This window comes from Erpetoichthys calabaricus, chromosome 2 (assembly GCF_900747795.2).
Source record: "Erpetoichthys calabaricus chromosome 2, fErpCal1.3, whole genome shotgun sequence".
In the NCBI taxonomy this organism is placed as follows: Eukaryota; Metazoa; Chordata; class Cladistia; order Polypteriformes; family Polypteridae; genus Erpetoichthys; species Erpetoichthys calabaricus.
In genome coordinates, this window is record NC_041395.2 from 95,389,250 (window position 1) to 95,416,423 (window position 27,174).

Consider the following 27,174-nt stretch of genomic DNA (forward strand, 5'->3'; position numbering starts at 1 on the left):
TGTTTTTCGACTCGCGCCCTGATTTAAACGATTGCATGTCTTGGTGGGTTTGCGTAGCTTATTGTCAATATCTTTACACCTCTTTTTAAGACTTATTGACTGAAACATGCTTTCATGAAAAAAGTTAGGGCTTTGCTACAGGATAGACCCTCCACAAGTTAAGGAAGTAAAAATAAAAGGTATATATTTCTGTTTTATTTAAACCTTTTAAGTTCGTATGCATAGCCCCATTTGGCTGTTTTAGTTTTTTTTTTTCTTTCTTCAGTAATATTTAATCTCCTTAAAAAAAAACAACATATGCATTTTACTTTTTTTGTATCTCTTCAGTAATATTTTAGTGTAAAAGGATAACCCGTATTTAAACCTTTTATATTACTTTATAAAGTTATTTTACACAATGTTGAAAAATTAATAAGAAAGCTACACATTTTGGCAGCTGCTGCTTTAATTTTCAATGAAATGAAAAAAGCTCTCCAAGAGAAAACCTCAATGAAGAAGAAACAGCTTGCACTATCTAAAAAGGAGAAACCCTCATTTATAAAGGTTTGCTGCAGATGACTTAACTGAAAATAAATGAATAGTTCCTATGTGTATACAGTAATCCCTCGCTATATCGTGCTTCGCCTTTCACGGCTTCACTCCATCGTGGATTTTACATGTAAGCATATTTAAATATATATTGCGGATTTTTCGTTGCTTCGCGGGTTTCTGCGGACAATGGGTCTTTTAATTTCTGGTACATGCTTCCTCAGTTGGTTTGCCCAGTTGATTTCATACAAGGGACGCTATTGGCAGATGGCTGAGAAGCCACCCAGCTTACTTTTCTCTTTCTCTTGCGTTGTCTTTCTCTGATCCTGACGTAGGGGGATTGAGCAGGGGGGCTGTTCGCACACCTAGACGATACGGACGCTCGTCTAAAAATGCTGAAAGATTATCTTCACGTTGCTACCTTTTGTGCAGCTGGTGCTTCGCATACTTAAAAGCTCGAAGGGCACGTATTGATTTGTGCTTGAAAAACAAAGTCTGTCTCTCTCTATCTCTCTCTCTCTCTTTGTGTGCTCCTGACGGAGGGGGTGTGAGCTGCCGCCTTCAACAGCTTTGTGCTGCGGTGCTTCGCATACTTAAGCCAAACAGCCCTATTGATTTGTTTGCTTTTCTCTCTATCTATGTGACATTCTGTGCTCCTGACACGCACTCCTTTGAAGAGGAAGATATGTTTGCATTCTTTTAATTGTGAGACGGAACTGTCATCTCTGTCTTGTCATGGAGCACAGTTTAAACTTTTGAAAAAGAGACAAATGTTTGTTTGCAGTGTTTGAATAACGTTCCTGTCTCTCTACAACCTCCTGTGTTTCTGCGCAAATCTGTGACCCAAGCATGACAATATAAAAATAATCATATAAACATATGGTTTCTACTTCGCGGATTTTCTTATTTCGCGGGTGGCTCTGGAACGCAACCCCCGCGATGGAGGAGGGATTACTGTAATACATATTTATCTATTTGACTTATGCCTTTATTCCAGCAACTTGCAACATCTGAGGTACAATTTGTTACATTACTTTTGTTTTTTGCAGCACAGGCAGGTGAAGTGACTTCCTCAGGGTCACACAGTGGTGTCAGTACCAGGATTTGAACTGACAAGCTCCGGGTTTGCTGAAATATTACTGAAGAAAGAAAAAAAATGAAAACGGGCAAATGGGGCTATGCATACAAATGTCCATCCATCCATTATCCAACCTGCTATATCCTAAATACAGGAGCCAATCCAACACAGGGCACAAGGCAGGAAACAAACCCCAGGCAAGGTGCCAGCCCACCGCAGGGCGCACACACCCACACACCACGGACAATTTAGAATCGCCAATGCACCTAACCTGCATGTCTTTGGACTGTAGGAGGAAACCGGAGTACCCGGAGGAAACCCAGACAGACATGGGGAGAACATTCAAACTCTACACAGGGAAGCGAACCTGGGTCTCCTAACTGGCACCTTTCACTGCGCCACCATACCGCCCACATACAAACTTAAAAGGTTTAAATAAAACAGAAATATATACCTTTATTTTTACTTCCTTAACTTGTGGAGGGTGTATCCTGTAGCAAAGCCCTAACTTTTTTCATGAAAGGGCCCTTTCAGTCAATAAGCCTTAAAAACAGGTGTAAAGCTAAACTTGCAGCACCGCTATTCAATTACACTTGCCTAACGCCTCTCCTAAGGGGAGATACTGTGGGATCTGGGCATCCGTCAAAGCACCAATCACAGGCCCGATTAGAAAGCGGGAAGCTGTGATTTGTTGTCTCCCTCCCATGTAACAATCACAGCCCGTGTTACAACACACTATGTATGTATGTGTATGTATGTATATATATATATATATATATATATATATATATATATATGTGTGGATGTGTATATGTATATATATATGTATATGTAGATATGTATATGTATATATATGTTTACATAACCTCTTTAACACACTACTTCTCCGCTGCGAAGCGCGGGTATTTTGCTAGTATGTCATATGAGAAAGTTTGTGAACGCTTTTCAGCCTGCATAATAATTTACTCTACTTTCAACAAAAAAGATAACAGTGGTATGTCTTTCATTTCCTAGGAACATCTGAGTACTGGGGTGTTTTCTGAACAAAGATTTTTAGTGAAGCAGTATTTAGTTGTATGAAATGTAACTGCTCAATGCTGATTACTTGCAACACCAAATTGGTTGGATTATCTCGGTAAGCCTTGAACTTCATAGACAGGTGTGTCCAATCATGAGAAAAGGTATTGAAGGTGGTCAATTGCAAGTTGTGCTTCCCTTTCACTCTCCTATGAAGAGTGACAGCATGGGATCCTCAAAGCAACTCTCAAGTGATCTGAAAATAAAGATTGTTCAGTATCATGGTTGAGGGGAAGGCTACAAAAAGCTATCTCAGAGGTTTAAACTGTCAGTTTCAACTGTAAGGAATGTAATCAGGAAATGGAAGGCCACAGGCACAGTTGCTGTTAAACCTAGGTCTGTCAGGCCAAGAAAAATACAGGAGCGGCATATGCGCAGGATTGTGAGAATGGTTACAGACAACCCACAGATCACCTCCAAAGACCTGCAAGAACATGTTGCTGCAGATGATGTATCTGTACATCATTCTACAATTCAGCGCAATTTGCACAAAGAACATCTGTATGGCAGGGTAATGAGAAAGAAGCCCTTTCTGCACTCACACCACAAACAGAGTTGCTTGTTGTATGCGAATGCTCATTTAGACAAGCCAGATTCACTTTGGAACAGAGTGCTTTGGACTGATGAGACAAAAATGGAGTTATTTGGTCATAACAAAAAGCGCTTGCATGGCGGAAGAAGAACACCGCATTCCAAGAAAAACACTTGCTACCTACTGTCAAATTTGGTGGAGGTTCCATCATACTGTGGGGCTATGTGGCTAGTTCAGGGACTGGGGTCCTTGTTAAAGTCGAGGGTCGGATGAATTCAACCCAATATCAACAAATTCTTCAGGATAATGTTCAAGCAACAGTCACAAAGTTGAAGCTACGCAAGGGTTGGATATTCCAACAAGACAATGACCCAAAACACAGTTCAAAATCTACAAAGGCATTCATGTGGAGGGAGAAGTACAATGTTCTGGAATGGCCATCACAATCCCCTGACTTGAATATCATCGAACATCTATGGGATGATTTGAAGCAGGCTGTCCATGCTTGGCAGCCTTCAAATTTAAATGAACTGGAGATTTTGTATGGAAAAATGGTCAAAAATACCTCCATCCAGAATCCAGACACTCATCAAAGGCTATAGGAGGCACCTAGAGGCTGTTATATTTGCAAAGGTACTGATGTAATATCTGTTTGGGTGCCCAAATTTATGCACCTGTCTAATTTTGTTATGATGCATATTGCATATTTTCTGTCAATCCAATAAACTTAATGTCACTGCTGAAATACTACTGTTTCCAAAGAATTAAGAGGGGGGTTACCAAACTTATTCATATGAGTGTATATATTGTAAAGCCCATGGGCACATACAGCCACCCTAACCCTGACACAGACAGGCAGGAGATCGGTTTAGCAGCCAGCACACAGTTTATTTATACAGCGCACAAATCACCAACACACAAGGTTCACAGCCAAACACAGTCCCTTTTGCCACCAGTCCTTCTGCCTCCACTCCTCTTCAGGCTTTGTCCTTTTCCTCCTGACTCTTTGTCCTTTTCCAACTGGCCGTTGACTTCTGGCGACCGGCCCCTATTTATAGTGCACCCGGAAGGACTCCAGGTTCCCAACAAGCTTTTTCTGGCCACACTTCTGGATGTGGCAGAAGTGCAGCCAAATAGGGTCCTGAAAATGTCCACGCTCCCACTGACAGTGGCCACGGGCCTCAGCAGGGTGGATCTGTCATGCTCCACGACCCATGGCCCCATTGGAGACAAAGGTGGCTGCCCTCTGTCAGTCCAGGGAAAAAACTGTCCTGGAAATACTCTCTCCCAGGCCTTCATTAATCAGGGCATCCTGGCCGGGGTCCGCCACAATATTTTATATATTATTTATACAGTAATTCCTCCTTGATTGCGGGAGTTGTGTTCCAGAACCCCCCGTGAAAGGTGAAAATCCGCAAAGTAGAAACCATATGTTTATATGGTTATTTTTATATTGTCATGCTTGGGTCACAGATTTGCACAGAAACACAGGAGGTTGTAGAGAGACAGGAACTTTATTCAAACACTGCAAACAAACATTTGTCTCTTTTTCAAAAGTTTAAACTGTGCTCCATGACAAGACAGAGATGACAGTTCCCGTCTCACAATTAAAAGAATGCAAACATATCTTCCTCTTCAAAGGAGTGCGCGTCAGGAGCAGAGAATGTCAGAGAGAGAGAGAAAAAAGCAAACAATCAAAAATCAATAGGGCTGTTTGGCTTTTAACTATGCGAAGCACCACCGGACAAAACAGCTGCAAGGAAGGGAGCAATGTGAAGGTAGTCTTTCAGCATTTTTTAGAGGAGCGTCCATTTCCTCTAGGCCAGTGTGCGAACAGCCCCTCTCCTCACACCCCCTCCGTCAGGAGCAGAGAATGTCAGACAGAGTGAGAGAGACAGAGAAAAACAAACAAGCAAAAATCAATACTTGCCATTCGAGCTTTTAAGTATGCAAAGCATTGTGCGGGAAGCATATCGCTTGATAAAGCAGCTGCACGGAAGGGAGCAATGTAAAGATAATCTTTCAACATTTTTAGACGAGCGTCCATATCGTCTAGGGGTGCGAACAGCCCCCCTGCTCACACCCCCTCGGTCAGGAGCAGAGAATTGTCAGAGCAAGAGAGAGAGAGAGAAAAGTAAACAATCAAAAATCAATACGTGCTGTTTGATCTTTTAAGTATGCGAAGCACTGTGCGGGAAGCATATCGCTTGACAAAGTAGCCACATGTAAGCCCAGCAAGGAAGGGAGCAATGTGAAGGTAATCTTTCAGCATTTTTAGACAAGCGTCCATATCCTCTAGGGGTGCGAAAAGCTCCCATGCTCACAATATATTTGAGGAGTTTTATTTAATATGTAATACGCGCTCTGGTTGGGTAGCTTCTCAGCCATCTGCCAATAGCGTCCCTTGTATGAAATCAACTGGGCAAACCAACTGAGGAAGCATGTACCAGAAATTAAAAGACCCATTGTCCGCAGAAATCCGCGAACCAGCAAAAAATCCACTATATATATTTAAATATGCTTACATATAAAATCCGCGATAGAGTGAAGCCGCGAAAGTCGAAGCGCGATATAGCGAGGGATTACTGTATATATATTTTAAACACATCTCTGAGAGTTTCATCTGTCCCCACCTGCTTCAAGCACACAGCCATCATTCCCTGTCCCAAAGAAAAATAAAGTAAGTAGACTGCCCTAATGATTACCGCCCAGTAGCACTTACTCCCATAGCCATGAAGTGCTTTGAGAGGCAGATGCTAGAACACATCAAGGACATCATCCTTGACAGTCTGGATCCAGTTTGCCTACCGTTGCAACAGGCCCATGGAGGATGCCATCTCCATAACACTTCACACCACCCTGTCTCAGCTGGAGAACAAGAATTGTTATGCCAGGCTGCTGTTTGTGGACTACAGCTCTGCATTTAACACCGTCATTCCATCCCAGCTCATCGCTAAACTCCTGGATCTGGGGCTTAGCTCTTCACTGTGCAACTGGGTACTGGACTTCCTCACTGGCAGACCTCAGCAAGTGCATATTGGTGGAAAAATCTTCTCCATCATCACCATCAACACTGGCACCCTGCAGGGCAGCATGCTGAGCCCCCTGCTTTACTCTCTCTACACCCATGACTGCGTAGCTAAGTACAGCTCTAACACCATCCTCACCTACAGGGAGGAGGTCAGAATCCTGTCAGAATGGTGTCAGGACAACAACCTCACCCTCAACATTAGCAAAATTAAGGAGATGATTGTGGATTTCCGCAAACAGGCAACAGAGCACAGCCCCATCTACATCGGAGGTGAGGCTGTGGAGCAGGTCAGCAGCTTTAGGTTCATCTGAGTCACCCTCACTGATGACCTTAAATGGTCAAGTCACACTGCGGCAGTAGTCAAGAAAGCCCAACAACGCCTCTACTTCCTCAGGAGACTGAGTAAAGCCTGGATGTCCCTCACAACCCTGTGGAGGTGTACTGTGGAATTCATCCTGACAGGATGCATCACATCCTGGTACAGCAACTGCTCAATTCAGGACTGCAGAGATCTTACCCAGGCGTATTTATAACCAATACTTTAACCTCTAATAACATTTAGATCCCATATATGTAAATGCACCATAATAGCCACACTTCTGTTTGCGAATGAAAAGGTTATTAATATTATCCAGTTTTAACATTAAAGGGTAATTCACTGTACTGTACTTTGCTCTAAGACGCTAATTTCGACAGCAAACAGAATTGTATTAAAACATAAGGCATTTCCTTTTTTGAATACAAACACTTTCTTGTACCTTTATCCAGTGCCTGCATTTGGAAATTGAGTTATTAGTGCCATGTTGGTTGGCTTAAACAATAGAATTTCAAATTTAAAGAACAGAAAATATGATGGTTGTAATTACTCTTCCTGGGTAATCTACAGTACAATGTGTCAGTTTTGACATTTTGATTGTTTGTATATACACCCTATTGTATTTCTATATTTCCTTCTGTTTAGATACCACACCCACAAATATATACATATATATACATATATATATATATATATACATATATATATATACATATATATATATATATATATATATATATACACACACACACACATACACATACACATACACACATATTGTGGCAGACCGCTGGGGGTGGTACCCAGCCGGGACGCCCGAGAGGACCGGAGGAGGGCTTGCGCCTCCTCCAGACCACGAGCGGGCGACCACCCTGGGGGCCACGGGTACAGAGCTGTAGGGGCCCGTGGTCACCACCAGGGGGCACCCCAATACCAATACCAATACCAGTAAGACCCTGGACCTCAGCACACCCGGAAGTGCTGGGGGGAAGAAAAGAGGGGACACCTGGAGTGCTTCCGGGGATACAGCCGGCACTTCCGCCACACTGGGGCGTGTCGGTGGGAGATTGCCGGGGACACACCTGGAGCACATCCGGGTGCTTATTTAAAGGGGCTGCTTCCCTTCAGAGGATGACTTGAGTCTGGTGGAAGAAGGACGAGGTCTCTGGAGGAGAGAAGGAGGCGGTCAGAGAGAGAGAGAGATAAGGCATTGTTTATTGGCCTGGACTGTGGGGTATTGGGCCTTGTTTGAGCAATTGTAATATGGAAACCCTAAATAAACATGTGTGGGGTAATTTAAACGTGTCTGCCTGTCTGTGTCCGGGTCATATTCCACAATATATTTTTTATATATATATGCTGGAGAGCTTCAAAGGGTGTGCAGACCACTCTCTGGTGTGGCTGTTTTTTATAGCATGTTTTTACATGTTTCACTAAGTTACACTATTACAATAATAAGAAAAATTCAAAGTTATTTATACTTACCAGCATGTCACTGGATCCTGCATGCATGTATTTATCCAGTAATTCCAGGATTGTAAGCCAAAGTGTACCAAATGTTTTTAAAGATACCAGTGGGGACAACTGCTGTAAAAAAACCTGAAAAGACACATACACATGTTTTATTATATACTAGTCATTTAGCCCGTTACAATAACGGGCGCTAGAACAGTAGTGCATAAACATTAGTAGGAACACTCTATATTAAATGGCAAGGGACTTTGACCTCATTCTTTTTGTTGGTTGTATTTTTCTTTCTTTCAGCCTTTCTTTTGTTGATGTTTACTTGCTGAGCTGACCGTTCTTCGTGGGCTGCCGCCGTGTATTGTGTGTCTTTAATTTTCTGTGACAGTAATACTGTCTTGTACGTCCGTAATATAGCATTAATTTTCTCTGGCGGTAATACAGGCGTGCGCGTCGTTAATATGCCTTTAATCTCCTCTGACAGTAATACTGGCTTGTATGTGGCTGTAATATGCGTCACTGTATTGTGTACCTTTAATTTCCTCTCGCAGTAATACTGGTTTGTATTTCCATAAAACGCCTCTAACTTTCTCTGACAGTAATATCGTGCATCGCACCATGCCCCGCACATGCGCACTTCACCAGAAGCCCCGCACATGCGCACTTCACCAGAAGACACACACACACACGGACACCTGGACGCACAAAGGGATTTTATTAAAGAGGATATATAAACACACAAATTAACAACCTACTGAGTCACCCTTTAGCTGCTAAAGCATCTGTACAAGAACAATTGACACTTCTTGGAAAAAAATTGGTGATACTGGTAACTGGCAAATAAAATAACGAAAATTAACTTAATTGACCATTTAATTATTAAACACATTTAATTCACTTATGTTTGTGATGAGACAGACCTATTCTAGTTAATACTGGGCACAACAAAAAATCCAGATATTAGACTCACACTCCTACACAGGCCCGGTTTACAGTCGTGAATCAACTTAACCACCAATTTTTCGGAAGGAGGGGGAATAAAAGAATCTGAGAACATGGAGAAAAACATAAGTCAACAGTGGAAGTCAGCACTGTTGCCCCACAGCTGTTAAGAAATATTTTCTGGAAAAACATTTTTTTCATTGACCATTGTAAAATGCCCTACATTTTAAGTACATTAACATTTTTTCAATTGTTTACTTGAAAAACATTAAACTAAATTTAGCCTTTCATTTTTCGATTTTCCCCAAATAATTCCCCAAATAACGTTTTTAGGGTAACAGTATGCAAAAATTGGAGTATGAGAAACCTGAAGCAGTGAGCTTACTGGTAACAGGTTAACTGTAGGACTGATAGACAAGCTCACTGCAATCAATCATCTTGGTTAAAGGACCTCTAGTATTCATAAAACCGTTTTAGAGCATAGCACCCAATCCCCACTGATGCACTCTTGTTCCTCCTAACAGGGAATAGGTAGTGACATTGCCTGTGATTCTTTTCCCATCTGCCAGGAACTTTTGCTCTTATCACACACATAGCTGGTATGCATGCCCCAAGTCAGCTGACCTGCACTCTCAACAGTAAGTTCTTCTTCTTAAACACCTCTCAAAGGGCTTTTCTAAATGTTTATGGCTTAGCTTATACTCTGCAATCCAATGCTCTTATTGTCTCTCACAACCACAGGATAATAACGAGCAGCTGGCTCTGTACTCCCGGTTGCTTGGTTGATTCATGCTTCACTCCGTGAATCAAGCATGTGCGCTGTGGACATGTATACCTGAGCTGCTGTGAAGCCACATACATTGCACATTCCTACTTGCTCAAGGTAAGTGCACCTTCTCATACTGCTATACCGTATATGTTAAAAAAAAAAATAAAATAAAGTAGAGCTATAGACAGCCACACTTCTTGATAGGATTTTTCTTAATGTGGCACACCCTGCCATGAAGATTCTTAACATATTGTTCTCTCTCTTGGTTGGACTACAACAACTATCTTTACAAGCAGACACATAAACATCTTATGTTGGGCAGTGACTGAAAAAGGAGAGAAGTTGAACAGGATTAGTTACATTTTAGTCCTAGACACAAGTTAATGTCCTTTTATTTTGGTATTTTCAATTTTGCTGAAGATTTGGGTTTAACTTCATGACCATTATACCGGAATATTCAGAAAAGTCCACATTTGCTGATTATTTCAGATTATCACAGAAAAACACTACACCCTAACACACTTCAAGTGTTAATATAAAAGCCTTTATAATGTGCCTACTGTGGGTCAAAAACAACATTTATTTATGTAGCACATTGTAATACAAACAACGTTGATCAAATTGCTTTACAAAATATCAAAGAGAAAGTTAAATGAAAAAAAAAAACTACTACGATTGGGCAATAATAATAAAGAATAAGTAACAAACAAAAAGGCAAGGTTAGACGGCTGGGAAGAAAGAAGAAACAAAAAACTCCAGTTAGGCTGGAGAAAAAAACTAAATCTGCTGGGGTTCCAAGGCCAAAAGACCTCCCAGCCCCCACTGATCAAATATTAGATGATACCATTTATCACCATTATTTTTTGCATGCTAGATTTCAAGTAAGAAACTTTAACAACATTAACAGGTTATATATATACTAGGGGGCTCCGCCCCCTGCTCGCTTCGCTCGCCAACCCCTGGCGTTGGGGCATGACAAAGAGTGAGATGTATGAATTAGATATAGAATAGTGTGCAGGTTTGGATGATGCCTATATAAATAGAAAATAGAGTGTTTGGCATAGAGTAATGTTTTATTGGAATATTTCTTTGTATACAACATTAGTAGTAAAGATGGTGTCTTGTCTTTGAATGAGTCTTCCTTGGCATGGATCATTTTTAACTTTAACGTCAGATGAACGTCGAACACGTGAAAAGGCAACATAAAGTTGTCCATGTCCAAAAACGGGTTCAGAGAGGTAGATGCCAACCTTGTCCATGGTTTGTCCTTGTGATTTGTTGATGGTCATGGCAAATGCAGGTTTAATGGGGAACTGTCGGTGTTTCAATGTAAAAGGTAATTCTAGGTCAGAACTCGTAAGGTCAATTCTAGGAATGAGAACAGTATTGTTAGCATGTGATCCTGTAAGAACTGTTGCTTGAATAACATTGTGTGTCATGGTGTTAACGACTAACCGTGTGCCATTGCATAAACCCTGTTTAGTGTTAAGGTTTCTTAATAGCATGATTATTGTTCCGTTTTTAAGGGTAAGGTTGTGTTGTGGTCATCCGTCCGGGTTAATAGTGTTCAAATATTCTAAGGGGAAATTCACATGTTCATTGTCGTCATCAGAGTCAACTTTGTCAGAGCTTAGAAAGAGCCGTGTCTCTCCAGGAAGTAATGAAATGACCTGGTTATTAATGTGATTAACATTAATATTTTTTGGACATAATATAGTGCGTTGTGTTAACCACATATGCGAAAGCAGTATGGGCCATTGCCTTTTGGTGGCCTGATATGTACTCCGGTAGATGCAAAACCCAATGAACTATTGTAGGATCTAATGCAGTTCATAAAGTTTTTACTTTCAGGCACATCGTTAGTTAGAAGCTTCTGTAGATATTCAGGATATGAATGTAAAGGAGGCAGTCTAATCTGACCCTTTTGACAACAACGTGTAAATTCATTATTTGTATTGCCAGTTGTTTCTTCTGGGAGGTTAAGTGAATGACAATGATTGCAAATGACATTCATTAATCCCAATGAATTTTCCTCAATAGTGGACTAATTATTGAAGGCGTTGCCAGCCAACTGGCGTAAGCGTTTAGCAGACGTCTGGCGTTGATGTCTGCGATGGGCATGTTTTGCTTGTGGTGTTTGAGTGCCGCGTTGTTGCATGTCCATTATTTGTGACGCGCTATTTTTGATTTTTAATTGATTCGCCTCCACTTTGCACAAAGTCCGTTTCACTCTACGTCGTGCATTGTTTGTATCGTGCCTTGTCCGTTTTTGTATGTCGGTCAGTTGAGCTTTCTGCTTTTGGAGTCTTGCTTGCTTGTTTTCTGGCCAGTCATATGTGCGTTGTACTCGTCTGCGTTCATTTATTCTGTCTCTTCGCTCCCTTTTTTGTATGTCTGAGACGCGAGCTCTTTCTTTTGAAATCGTGCTTGTTTCGATGCAGCACTTTGAGATGCGCGCTGTATGCGTGTACGTTCAATGTGTCTGTCCATTTGGGCACGTCTCTGTAACGGGGTTACTTGAGCTTTGCGTTTTTTGATCCGAGACATTTTTTCTCACGGAGTTCCCGAAGCGCATTGTATGCGCCGCCGTGTATTTTTTTGTTTCATTCGTGTTCGTGTGTTTGGTCCCGTTATCCGATCCGAATCGTTTTGTACCCGTGACCGTGTATTTATGACTTGTTTGTTCCTCAGCGTGCGAAATATGGATAAGTAATAAGGAGGATCGCACTCACTGTTAATATGGAGCCTTTTCTCCAGTTGAACGGTTAATAGTGCTTTATTTTAAGGAGATCCACCTATGCTGCCTAGTGTGAAGGTGTTGAGATGACGTATGTTTAATATGGACGTTTCCTTTAGATATGTGGCTTTGGGTGTCACTTCTTATTGATGTGGGGGGGGGGGGTGGGGTGGGTGAGGATTGTTGTTGCGCGAGCGTCTTCTTTTGTTTTGTGTTCCAGGGGCTTGTTGAATCCCCCTCTTTGTGTGTGTCCCGTCCGTTGCTTGTAGGGTGTGTGGGGTGGTTTTGTGTTCTTTTTTTTTTTGTGTTCCAGGGGCTTGTTAAATCCCCCTCTTGGTGTGTGTCCCGTCCGGTGCCTGTAGGGGGGGGGGAGCCTTGCTGTTGTGCGCGAGCGTCTTCTTTTTTTTTGTGTCTTCTTTTTTTTTGTGTGCTAGTTTCGTGTGCAATGGGTTTCGTGCGGCGCCTGCCTTTGAGTACTTCTTTCTTTGCCTTTTCCTTTTATCTGTGCTTGCGGCGTCTCATTTCTTTGTCTTCTTTTTTCTTTGCTCACTCCTTTTTTCTGTGGTCTTGTCCGCCTCTCGCGGCCCCTCATCCGCCTCTCGCGGCCCCTCATTTCTTGCGCCTGCGCAGTACGTCTTTTTGCGGCTACGGCCCATGGCCGGATGTCCCTGCGTCCATCCGGTTTAGCATTCTCGGTTAGTAATATGGATATGTGTGCATATAGTGCATCCGGAAAGTATTCACAGCGCGTCACTTTTTGCACATTTTGTTATGTTACAGCCTTATTCCAAAATGGATTAAATTTATTTTTTTCCTCAGAATTCTACACACAACACCCCATAATGACGTGAAAAAAGTTTACTTGAGGTTTTTGCAAATTTATTAAAAATAAAAAAACTGAGAAATCACATGTACATAAGTATTCACAGCCTTTGCTCAATACTTTGTCAATGCACCTTTGGCAGCTATTACAGCCTCAAGTCTTTTTGAATATGATGCCACAAGCTTGGCACACCTATCCTTGGCCAGTTTTGCCCATTCCTCTTTGCAGCACCTCTCAAGCTCCATCAGGTTGGATGGGAAGCGTTGGTGCACAGCCATTTTAAGATCTCTCCAGAGATGTTCAATCGGATTCAAGTCTGGGCTCTGGCTGGGCCACTCAAGGACATTCACAGAGTTGTCCTGAAGCCACTCTTTTGATATCTTGGCTGTGTGCTTAGGGTCGTTGTCCTGCTGAAAGATGAACCGTTGCCCCAGTCTGATGTCAAGAGCGCTCTGGAGCAGGTTTTCGTCCAGGATGTTTCTGTACATTGCTGCAGTCATCTTTCCCTTTATCCTGACTAGTCTCCCAGTCCCTGCCGCTGAAAAACATCCCCACAGCATGATGCTGCCACCACCATGCTTCACTGTAGGGATGGTATTGGCCTGGTGATGAGCGGTGCCTGGTTCCCTCCAAACATGACGCCTGGCATTCACCCCAAAGAGTTCAATCTCTGTCTCATCAGACCACAGAATTTTCTTTCTCATGGTCTGAGAGTTCTTCAGGTGCCTTTTGGCAAACTCCAGGAGGGCTGCCATGTGCCTTTTACTAAGGAGTGGCTTCCGTCTGGCCACTCTACCGTACAGGCCTGATTTGTGGATTGCTGCAGAGATGGTTGTCCTTCTGGAAGGTTCTCCTCTCTCCACAGAGGACCTTTGGATCTCTGACAGTGACCATTGGGTTCTTGGTCACCTCCCTGACTAAGGCCCTTCTCCCCCGATCGCTCAGTTTAGATGGCCGGCCAGCTCTAGGAAGAGTCCTGGTGGTTTCGAACTTCTTCCACTTACGGATGATGGAGGCCATTGTGCTCATTGGAACCTTCAAAGGAGCAGAAATATTTCTGTAACCTTCCCCAGATTTGTGCCTCGAGACAATCCTGTCTCGGAGGTCTACAGACAATTCCTTTGACTTCATGCTTGGTTTGTGCTCTGACATGAACTGTAAACTGTGGGACCTTATATAGACAGGTGTGTGCTTTTCCAAATCATGTCCAATCAACTGAATTTACCACAGGTGGACTCCAATTAAACTGCAGAAACATCTCAAGGATGATCAGGGGAAACAGGATGCACCTGAGCTCAATTTTGAGCTTCATGGCAAAGGCTGTGAATACTTATGTACATGTGCTTTCTCAATTTTTTTATTTTTAATAAATTTGCAAAAACCTCAAGTAAACTCTTTTCATGTTGTCATTATGGGGTGTTGTGTGTAGAATTCTGAGGAAAAAAAAGAATTTAATCCATTTTGGAATAAGGCTGTAACATAACAAAATGTGGAAAAAGTGATGCGCTGTGAATACTTTCCGGATGCACTGATATATATGTGTGTATATATATATGTGTGTATATATATATATATATATATATAGACACACACACATAATTAAATTATTTGTTTTAATTGAAATTATTGTTTAGTTCAATTGATCATGAATGCAATTTTTAGGCTCTGTGTTTTGTACACTGGTTGAGGGTTTTTTATCTTCTCCCGAAGACACAAAATTTTAGACTTTTTAGAATACAGGACTCTTGACCAACAAATCACAGAGTGAGAGATGGGTCTTCAAAGATCCTTCCCATGAGGCTTTAGTTTTTTTCTGTTTATGTGCCTTCTGTTAATTTAGGAATACAGTAAATATAAGAATATTTCAGCAAAAAAGTGTGCATTTTACACATTTTCAGTGTAACAACTGAATTATGGATGTATGGATCATGTGACACAAGAAACAGTAATGGTGTGGATTGGCTTTATGCTCCCACCCCTGTTTGGGAGCCTCTTGAACCCGCATTCGTTGTTAGTCATAACCAATTATTGGGCCCTGGCAAGTGAGAACATACATAACGACTGCAATGGAGGTGTAAAAGTGCAAGTGCTTTTATTCCATAAGTGTTTTCATTTATAAGAAAAAAAAACAAAAACAAAAAAACACACAATCCAAAGTTCATCATCACAACAATAAATAATCCAAAAATAAATTCCTGTGTTTCAGGTGAAGTTTTAAAAACAATGTGATAAATAAAACCCAAAGGTAAAACAAAGCCAGGATTTAATCCTTGCAAAATGCCCAGATGCGAGGTATCCATGCAGCATCTCCCCCTCTGCTTTGCCATCAGTCCATCACCGTCTTGCCTCTCTCATTCTGCTTTATCTCCATCCTTTCTCTTTTGTCCTTCAGCCCAGCACATCACTGTTCCTTGTCTCACCGACTCACTTTTCCAGGTCTTGCAGTCGGCAAAGAAGTCTGCAACTGCAGTTCCTTCGTCAACCGGCTATCAGTGTGACTGCCTCCTCTGGGGCATCTGCCAGGCTGCTACTAGCCAGCTTCTCCTGTCTTTCTCACATAAAAACTGGCGCCTGCCAGATCCCTAGGGAAACTTTCAATTGTCTCCCGCTACCCCATAACTATTCAATGATGAATGAATTTGCCCCAAGAATGCTGATTAATCCTCTGTGGGTGCAGCGAATTCAACGCAGACTGCATGAAGCCAATGAAGCAATCAAGGCAGAATACACCCTCATGTGAGGGTGCGTCCAGCACACCCACAGACATCAAGTAGGCCACTTAATTATCTATTTATTAGGCCAAAGGTTTTTCACATCGTTTGCTGTTACACAACACTGGTCACTATTGCATTCATTCTGTCATAAACTTCTCTCTCTTCATTCTACAAGAAAACACGAAATTAATTTTTTTTCTGACATCACAACAAAGTAAATGGGATATATACAGTGGGTATAGAAAAGAGTCACCACTCCTTCAAAATATTCACATTTTGTTTCTTTGCAGCCTGAAATAAAGACACACACAAAAATATTTATCCAGCTGTATGTATGGCCAAGTGAAAGATTTAATAGCAACAGTGCGGACAAAAAACAAACAAACAAAAAAAAAAAACAATCACTGAGGTGGATCTTCATAACGCATACAAATATTTTTGGGTGGAGTATTCATTTAACTAGTCTATTTATTCTAACCAAGATACCAGAATTCTAGAAGTATACTGGAACATTTTATGGTTTAAACCAGCCTTAAAACAAGTTCCTTTATTTACTTTGACAATTAAATCTGTTATGATTGCATGTTAAACTTGATCATGGCTGTTCCACAGTTTATGTTCTGTAAACTTAGTTGTTTTGCTGATGCATTACAAATATTAAAAATGTTCCTATAAAACTAAGGTAAATTCTGGTACAAGTTGCATTAAATTTCCATTATTCTGGCCATGTTTATTTTATATTGGAAAAAAATCTCAATCTGTTAGAACTAGGATTACTGAACACGAAAGCATTGTTTAGTTGTCACTCAGTTACATATCCAATTTCTAGGCCCTTTATTGATAAGCAACATTTCATTAAACAAATTAAAATTTCATTTTCAGAAGTTGTCCAGTCACCAATAAGGGGCAGAAGTTTGTACACAGTTCTTCTTCAGAGAGATGCTAATTGGATTTTCAAATGTAAAACAGTTGACCCATACAAGCGTGATGAACAACGTAATTTGTCCAGTTTCTTATAAACTGTAAGTTCCATTTGTGTTAATTACTAGTTTCTCATTCACTCTTTGAAGGGTGCTTGGTTACAAGAACCTTTGTCCTGTTCCATCCATCCATCCATTGTCCAACCCGCTGAATCCGAACACAGGGTCACAGGGGTCTGCTGGAGCCAATCCCAGCCAACACAGGGCACAAGGCAGGGAACCAATCCTGGGCAGGGTGCCAACCCACCGCAGGACACACACAAACACACCCACACACCAAGCACACACTAGGGCCAATTTAGAATCGCCAATCCACCTAACCTGCATGTCTTTGGACTGTGGGAGGAAACCGGAGCGCCCGGAGGAAACCCACGCAGACACGGGGAGAACATGCAAACTCCACGCAGGGAGGACCCAGGAAGCGAACCCAGGTCCCCAGATCTCTCAACTGCGAGGCAGTAGCGCTACCCACTGCGCCACCGTGCCGCCCTTGTCCTGTTCCTTTGGACTATATTCTTTACTTTATTCCAGGCCATACACAACAATAAACAATACTAATTTAACTTCTGTTACTAATTTTACGCATTAGTATACTCTAATTTGATGAATATAGCTTTCATATAAGTTGTGTAACTTATTTTTACTATACAGTAATGTATAGAAAAAGAATTACTCCCTTTTAAAATACTCACATTTTGTTGCTTTACAGCATAAAATGAAAACACACGCAGAAATATTTTTTTCTGCTTTATTTACTTGATGCAAGCTATAACATCCAAGTCAAAGATATAATAGCAACGGTTTAGAAATATAATAAATAAAAAACAATTACTGAGATTTATAAAGGATCAATGAAATAAAGGATCAGCTAAACAATACTTGTAAACTTGAGTCAAGTGTAAATAATCACCTTGTCCATAGCACATCAAGGTATTTGGCTTCCACCTGTGATCAACTGTAATCACTGTGACTAGTTTAGCATAAAAGCAGCTATTCCTGGAGCATTCCAGTGCTTGGTAGTGAAAGTAATCAATTGACTAAGGGTAGCAAGTCACTTTCAAAAGATATCAGGGATAAAGTTGTTGACAGGTATGAGTCAGGAAAATGATACAAAAAGATTTCAAAAGCTTTATCAATCCATATGAGCACAATAAACCCCATAATTAAGAAGTGGAAAGTGTTTTGTACTACTAGGACCCTCCCTAGATCAGGATGTCCCTCCAAACTGGATGGAAGAGCAATAAGGAAACATGTCAGAGAGGTTACAAAGTGGCCAATGGCAACTTTTAAGGAGTTAAGAGGATTTTATGACAAAGAGTGGTCATTGTGTGCATTTGACAACAATACCACAAGAGCTCCACAAACGTGGTTTGTACGAGAGTGTTGCAAGAAAAAAGCCACTCTTGAAGAAAGGCCACATTAAGTCTCGTTTATAGCTTTGCCAAAATGCACTTTGAAGATTCTGAAGCCAAGTGGAAAACTATGTGCCTCAATACCAAATGGTACACCTGACAGAAAGTCAATACAGTTTACTATCCAAAACACATACCTACAGCAAAGCATGGAGGTGGTAGCATCCTACTGTGGGGGTGTCTCTCTGCATCAGGAACTGGCGCACTTGTCAGGGTAGAAGGAAAATGGATGGGGCAAAATACCGTCAAATTCTTGAAGAAAACCAAATGTCCACTTCCAGAAAAGTTGAACATGGGAAGAAAGTTCACCTTTCAACATGACAATGACCCAAAGCACCCAGAAAAACCGACCACACAGTAGATGAAGGACAAACAATTGAATGTCCTTCCATGACCTAGTCAAAGTCCAGACTTAAACCCTATTGAAAATCTGTGGAACGATTTGAGTTTTGCAGTCCATCAACAGTCACCATCCAATTTTACTGAGCTTTGACAGTTCTGTAATGACAAATGGGCAAATATGGCTCAGTCTAGATGTTCAGAGTTGGTACAGAAGTATCCTAACAGACTCAAGGCTACAATTAAAAGAAAAGGTGGTTCCACAAATTACTGACGCATTTGGGGAGATGGACAAGATCCTTCATCAATTCAAACTTTATAAGTATTTTTCATTATTTTTCTGAACTGTTACTATTATATGTTTGACTTTGATATTAAAGGTTGTACTGAGCGTAAAAAGCTGAAATTTTTATTTGTATGTTTCTATTTTAGGTTGAAAAGCAACAAATTGTGAATATTATAAAAGGATGTGATTCTTTTCTATACCCACCGTATAAGTGATAATCCCTCAAATCTGTATATTACATTAACAGTTAAGTTGAAGTAGGATCATAAATGTACATCTTCCTCTGAATTTATATAATTTTATATGTTTAAGTAAATACCTTTAACATCTTTTACATAAGTATTGTTACTTTGTAACTTTTCATATAAACATTGCTTTCCTGTACTCATTATGTTTTTAGCTTTTTGCTCTGAAGAAGGGAATTTTAAGTTTTGATACGCATTGGAAAAATATTTTTCTCATGCTCATTTTCTGTCTGGATCAATTTGGGATTTAAAATATGTCCATGTGGATTCTATCTTCAAATATGATCAACCTTTTTATGTTTTCTGCTTCTCCTCTGACAGACTGGTTGAATAATTAGGGGTTACTTATTTTTGTTTTCTTGATTGGTTTTGTTGGTCATTACCATTGATTGAGTTATTGTGTTACCCTTACTGAATTATTGTATTAGAGTTCATTTTTCATTGTAAACTGTTTTCAAATTTTTGTTACAAAACACATCTGCCTTCTTTTTGACAACTCTGACCTATTCTGCAAATGTAGATGTAAATATCTTTTATAGTTTGTTGGGTAATATTTCTTTTTTTTTTCTGGTAATGACAAAGAGGCTCTGAGATTTTTCATATAAAGAACACAGATGTTTTGAGGTACAGTTGATTTACACACCAATCATGGCACTATAGAGTGACAATTTTTACATGTTGATTAGTATAACTAAGAAAGATTTTTACTGTACTCTGTACAAGTTTAAAAAGATGACACTAGAAACCTATAGTATATACCTACATCTCTAAATTGCTTTGCTCTGTCTGCTGACTGTATAATGATGAACGTCATGCAACTGACAGAGGAAGAAAGATATTTATTTATTGTCTGGAAGTATTTTTGACATCAAGTTACTTCAGACATGCTATGCAAAGCTGCAGTATTTTAATGAACTGTTTTTGCACTTCAGTTCTACCTTCACCTTTCATAAATCACAATATCAATAGTATGAACATGGAGAAAAGGCTAGTGAAATTTCAACAACTCCACAAGCTGTAAGTTTGCAACACAATAACAGAAATTACCAACACAGATGTAGATAAAATCATTGACAATAAAAAATACAACCAACACATTTAGAGAGTACTATAAGACGTTATATTCTACCCAGTTTAAAGAAGATGAGACACAATCTAAAGAGTTTTTTAATGCATTACAAATACCACGACTAGATACTCTTAATGCAGAGGAACTGGATAAACCTGTGACACTCTCAGAATTACTAGACATTATAAACTCACTCCAAAGTGGGAAAGCAGCAGGCCTGGAATTTTGTATATAAAAAATTTTTTTTAATAAGTTAGCTCCACTACTATTAGCAACGTTTATAGAAGCTACAGTCAACAAAATTCTACCTCAAATGTTTCACCCAGCATTAATTATTGTCCTTCCAAAGAAAAATAAGGACTTGGTACAATGTGCATCATGATGTTAAGATACTCTCCAAAGTTCAAGCTAGAAGGACTGAGAAAGTGCTTCGCTCTGTAATATTCAGACCAAACTGGATTTATCAAAAGTGGACCCAGAGCTTCTAATCTTCAACATTTATTTAATGTAATATGTTCACCTATAAAATCTAACACAGTAGAGATCTTGTTATTGTTGGACACAAACAAAAAGGATTTGACATAGTTGAATGGGACTAACTATTCACCACATTGCACACATTTGGATTTGGCCCAAACATATGTGCATGGATCAAACTACTCTATACCAGAAGACTCTGTTTGTATTAAACACATTATTTCAAACTGCTTCAAACCAGAACGTGGTACTTGACAAGGATGCCCTCTTTGCAATCATCACTGAGTCACTGGACTTTCACTTTCAAAATTTATCAAAAAAAGGGGATTACCAGAGAAGGACTTGAACAGAAAATATCACTATAAGCAGATGATGTTACTGTATGTATCAGGCCCACAAACATCCGTACCAGCAGTCATCGACGCACTAACAGAATTTCAAAAGATATCTTCACTCAAAATTAATTTGAATAAAAGTGTGCCTTTTCCAGTGAACACTCTAGCACACAATATTAGGCTGGACACCTTCCTATTTATTTTAGCAGATCAGTTCAGATACACAGGGGTAAACATCGCAAGTAAATACAAAGATCTTTTTCAACAAAATTTTGCTAGCTGCATGGAAAAAATTAAATAAGATTTGAACAGATGGTCTAGCTTCCATCACAAATTAGCAAGGGAGAATCATTACTGTTCAGATGAACATCCTTTTCAAGCTTCTATTTCAGAGCATCCCCATATACATTAACAAATCATTCTTTAACCTCCATAGCATTACACTTCTTCTGAAAAAAATCTGTACAAATACATTGCATTGTTTGGCTTAAAAAATGACATTTTTATTAAATCTCATCATTCTACTGTAAAACATGCAGAATACTAAAAGTACAAAGTCAGAACTTTGGAAAGTATAATAATACAAATAGTAACAATGATGAATGATGATAATAATATGAATGGTACAAAGCCCACATATGAGCAACGTGAGCATCACTTTCAGATTCATCAGAATCAATTTTGGTTTCACTTAGCATTTCAATTTCACTGCCTGAAGACAGATTCACCTCGTCATCACTGCTGATGAGAGGCGTTTTTTACGAAACACCATTATGAGGCTAAGAGAAGACGTGTCTACACCACTGCCCAGGTAATGCTTAGGCCTGATGCTTACGCAGGACACGCCTATACCATTGCCCAATTAACGACTGCCACTGATTTTACAGCACAAGTGATTCTTAGTTTTAACGCTATAGTGGTTAATAAAATTAGATTTAAATATTACCTCATTTATTTGTAATCCAAAGGGCAACTTCACAATGACCTAAAGCAGTAGGGGGCATGGCACTACCTAACTTTCAATTTTATTACTGTGCTGCAAATATACAAGCTATTAAGACTTGGACATTGACATAAATTGCTGAATATTGTGATGTGTGAATCACTGTCTTGCACCCCAAAACACAAGGCCGAATCTCAGTACTTTAACAAAACCAGCTTTATTTAACTTGAGACAGGAACAGCAGGGTTCTTTATTGCAATGGGAACTTCCATTCTCCTATGTACAGACACAGCAAATGGCAACAGTCAGGGCCAAGTCAGTGCCCAAGTTATACTGTTCACTGCATTTATAATGTCCCTTGTCCTTTATAATGTCCCTTGCATCACCCATTGGCAACAGGGCCATATAGCGCAATCTCGATCAGCCCATAGTTGTTTCCGAGGTGCTTTGCTGCTGCACTGCGAACCTGTGGTTGCCTCATAATATGAATATACACAAGCGTGGTATGCAACAGAAATAAAATCTTGCGGTGGTGCAGTGGTAGTGCTGCTGCCTCGCAGTTAGTAGACCCGGGTTCGCTTCCTGGGTCCACCCTGCATGGAGTTTGCATGTTCTCCCCTTGTATGCGTGGGTTTCCTAAGGGTACTCTGGTTTCCTCCCACAGTCCAAAGACATGCAGGTTAGGTGCATTGGCGATACTAAATTGTCCCTAGTGTGTGCTTGGTGTGTGTGTGTACGCGCGCGCCCTGCCCGGGGTTTGTTTCCTGTCCTGTGTTGGCTGGGTTTGGCTACAGCAGAACCCCGTGACCCTGTCGTTAGGATATAGCGGGTTGGATAATGGATGGATGGATGGGTGATGTGCCATTGGATTAACAGTAATCACTCAGAATATAGAGCCAATGCAGTAAGCAGTTTAAGACAGAATCACTTTTTTTCCCATCACTCTCAAGCCTACACAGTATTTAATGTCAGGAAAACATCTGGGATTAAAACTCAGATTTGTATATAGATACTGCTATATGAACAATTACACTTCAAATTTAACTTCCCATCAGCACAATTTTTCCACTAGTTTCATATCAGAAACTTCGCTAAAAGGAACCTTCCCAATTTTCCTCACCACACACCTATTTCTATTCAGGAGGCAATATTCATCAGTCTTGAAGACTCAGACAGCATCTCAGCAACATATAAAACCATTTTAAAGTCTCTTCCTTTCAAACATCCTAGGGTACGTTGGGGAAAGGATTTTTCACTTAACATCTCTGAAAAGGAGTGGAAGGCAGCCATGCATAGAATACACTCCAGCCCCATACGCTCAAAGCATTCCATCATCCAACTTAAACTTTTTTATCGAGCACATCTATCTCATATAAAATTGTCCAAAATGTTTCCTGGGCAAGATCCATACTGCGAATGTTGCAATCAAGCTCCAGCTTCACTAGGCCACATGTTTTGGGTATGTACCAAATTAACATCATTCTGGACAAAACTTTTTATATACTTATCATACAGCCTTGGAGTTACAAACTTTTAAAAAATATGTCAAGATCTAAGTAATCAAATTTTAGAATAAGCATATCAGGGAAAAGGAAATTCTCCTTTCTTTGCCGTTTTTAAACATTTGCTCATGTTGTAGTCACGCCTCTCTTTCTCCTGGGCACGGGTTGGATTATGGTTTGTTAAGTTTGACATGATTGTATGGAATGTTGTTTTCTTCAAATAAAATTAAAATATTGCTATATTCATAAAGGAATGAAAAGCAGACAGACTGTGCAGACCTTGAATTGAGAATATGACAACACTGCTCTTTGGCTGTTCACAGGTGTGGGCTGTTTTTTTTTATTTTGAATGCCATATATAAACAGTACCTTGTTAGCTGCCCATTGGACACGTCAAAAATAATAAAAACAAGTCTGCCTTCAACCTACCTGCCTCTTGTCTGTTTAACTTTTCTCGCTATTCTCACCTTGTCTTACGAAGTAGCCCATAGTCCCCTTTATCTTAAATCAATCTGGCTGTGCCTCTCTGCCAGCAAGACACGATATGACTCCAACTGAGCTAGCAAACAGGAGCAATGTGACAGTGTCTTAAGCGCTTCACAATTAGCAGATGCACAAGTGGAAAAAAAAAAGTAATACAGTAATCCCTCGCTACTTCGCGGTTCACTTTTTGCGGATTCACGACTTCGCGGATTTTATATGTACGCATATCTAAATATATAATGTGGATTTTTCGCTGCTTTGCGGGTTTCTGCAGACAATGGGTCTTTTTACTTGCTTCCTCAGTTGGTTTGCCTAGTTGATTTCATACAAGAGATGCTACCCAATCAGAGCACGCAGTTAAGTTCCTGTGTGCTGCTGATTGGCTCAGCGACGGAGTGTTGCATTAACCAGGAAGTCTCATCTCACTCATTCAGCATTAACATGCTACTGCTGCAGGGGCCATGTCCAGGCGCCAACAGAAGATGCAAATGATTGCAGAAAAGGTAAAAGTTTTGGATATGTTGAAGGAAGGGAACAGCTACACCGCTGCAGGACACCGATTCTTTTTATTTAAAAAGGAGGAAAAGCATATAAGATCTACGGCTGCAGTGTCCTTTAACCAGGGTGCAAAAGGAGTTGCAAGTGGACGTGATAAGGCAGTAGTCTGGATGGAATCTGCTTTAGGAATCTTTGCAACAAGGTCGACGACGTCATGACCGCCTACAAGCTGCTACGTGTACTTCGCTATACAGTAAGTGTAAACTTATCTACCGATTTCATATTGCTTAGCAGTTGTCCCTGTTATTAATAGAGTAAATGGTGGGTTGTAAACAATACAGGGAGGGTTTAAAAACGTCCAAATACACGTTAAATAATTAAATAAATATGGTGTCCCTACTTCGCTGAAATTCAATTATCGCGGTCAGCCTTGGAACCTATCTCCCGCGATAAGTGAGGGATTACTGTAGTATTAATAATAAGGTAGCAAAATGCAGTACCCGCTCATATGGCTCATAAGGATTTAAAACTTGTTTTTGTGTCTGTTTTTATAGCTTGCTGTCCTGAGAAGGACATTTGTAACCTGCCATCAGTGCTAAAACTGAAAGAAAAAAAAAGCAGTGCACATGCTCAGGATTTTGATGGCTCTTCTATTTAAAAAAAGTTTCCCAAGGATTGTTTTATTTTGATGCTGGTGTTTGTTCTTTTTTTGGCCACCATTGCAGCCGTTGCCATAATAATAAAGCATAAAAAAAGTATAATCAAGCATACATTGTAACATGCAGAATCATTAATCTAAGATCAAATATATAAAAAAATGCACTTGGTTTTTAATTGGAATATTTTTCATCTGCTTTAACATCCCTCATATACTGCGCATATTTATTAAAGAAAAAATAGTCAATAATTTTGTATCATGCATAGAACAAGTATTTGCATACAATATATAAACAGTACAAAAAATAATAGAAAAACAACTTCCATTTTACCTTGCAGAGTAATTTGCAAGCTTTAATTCTGGTTTCATCCATTCCTCTAATGTCACCTGGACTAATATTTTCTAGCAGTTTTTTAAGCAACGGAAGCAGAACCTGAAAATAATTAGTCTGTGATTAGAATTTAGAATTATTATTTTAATACAAATAAAACCATCCTTAATATCAATAAATGCTATGTTTTATAGTCTATGATATATAGCAAATTCAAACATTTTAGAACTGCAAAAACTAGGGCTTAACAGTATTCAGTATGACTATTCTTTGGAATTTTTTACAGGCTTTGTTCCCCTAATTACTCATCTGCTTCTTTATATGGTTTTCCACAAAGACAAAGCACTCAGCTCAAAAATGCACGCAGCAGGAATTTAAAAATACATCATGCAAAGGAATTTAGTTTTACAGGTTTTGAAAGATGAAACCAGCCCTTTTCAAGACAGGATTAGATATTAGAGCAGATATACCGTATTCATCCCCAAGAAGAAATTAAAATATTGCAGAAGCTCAAGGGAAGAAAAAAAACAATTAAACACAGAATATATATAGTATTATATACAGTTCAAATCCCATTGTAGCAAATACCAAAGTAACAAAATTTTCAGAATAACAAATACTATATGTTGGCCCAGACAAATGTTTATGCAACATCATGTTTAACAGATTTCACTTTAAGGAAAAGTAAATTTCAGTATAATGAATGTTTTTTCAACTAAAAATGGCCACTGAAGATACTAATGTGATGCAAAAAATACTTGATGCTGTGCCTAAACCTTCTCCGAGTCTTGGGAACCCTGCAACAGGTTGTCTCTTTCTAGTTCGGCGTGACATCATACAGGTGTAGTCGAATTCTGAGTCAGTGCTCCACCGAACGGTTGTGTGGGTAGTTGTGTTTTCTTTGTGATAAAACAAAAAAAGTGAGAAACGGAAAATACAGGTACTTTGTACCTGCCTTCTCTATATAGTAATAGTTTCAAGACTTCATTCAAAATAAGAACTGTTACTTCAGTACTTAAGCAGACAAGATAGGACAATCGTACTGCTTTAGCTCCCATCTTCAGATCAGAAGACAAGGAGAGTGTGAGGAAGATTTGGTCAAAGCCTGGTGTTAAATGTTGTAAACCTTGTGTGATAAGCATGTTATGTAGCAAGCCTGATGCTGTAGAGGACAACCAATTACTTTGCCATTGGTTTACTGTTTACCAGATGCAGCACCTATGGAGCTGTTCTTGCACTACTGCCTTCCGCACTGGCAACCCCAGTCACAATTGTATATGTATTTTCCCCATATCCATCCATCCATTTTCCAAACCTCTGAATCCGAACACAGGGTCACAGGGGTCTGCTGGAGCCAATCCCAGCCAACACAGGGCGCAAGGCAGGAACCAATCCCGGGCAGGGCGCCAACCCACCGCAGGACACACACACACACACCAAGCACACACTAGGGCCAATTTAGACTCGCCAATCCACCTAACCTGCATGCCTTTGGATTGTGGGAGGAAACCGGAGCACCCAGAGGAACCACACAGACACAGGGAAAACATGCAAACTCCACGCAGGGAGGACCTGGGAAGCAAAACCGGGTCTCCTTACTCCGAG

The 27,174-nt window shown here is 40.1% G+C and overlaps 1 protein-coding gene across 1 annotated transcript in view; it reads right to left on the reverse strand.

Annotated features, from left to right (window-relative positions):
* The window catches only part of LOC114645301 (Golgi-specific brefeldin A-resistance guanine nucleotide exchange factor 1-like), a 243,866-nt gene that overhangs the window by 24,910 nt on the left and 191,782 nt on the right, over window positions 1–27,174 (reverse strand). The window contains 2 exon segments of the mRNA XM_051922496.1: window positions 8,048–8,161; window positions 25,570–25,671. Of these exon segments, the coding sequence (XP_051778456.1) occupies window positions 8,048–8,161; window positions 25,570–25,671 (216 nt within the window).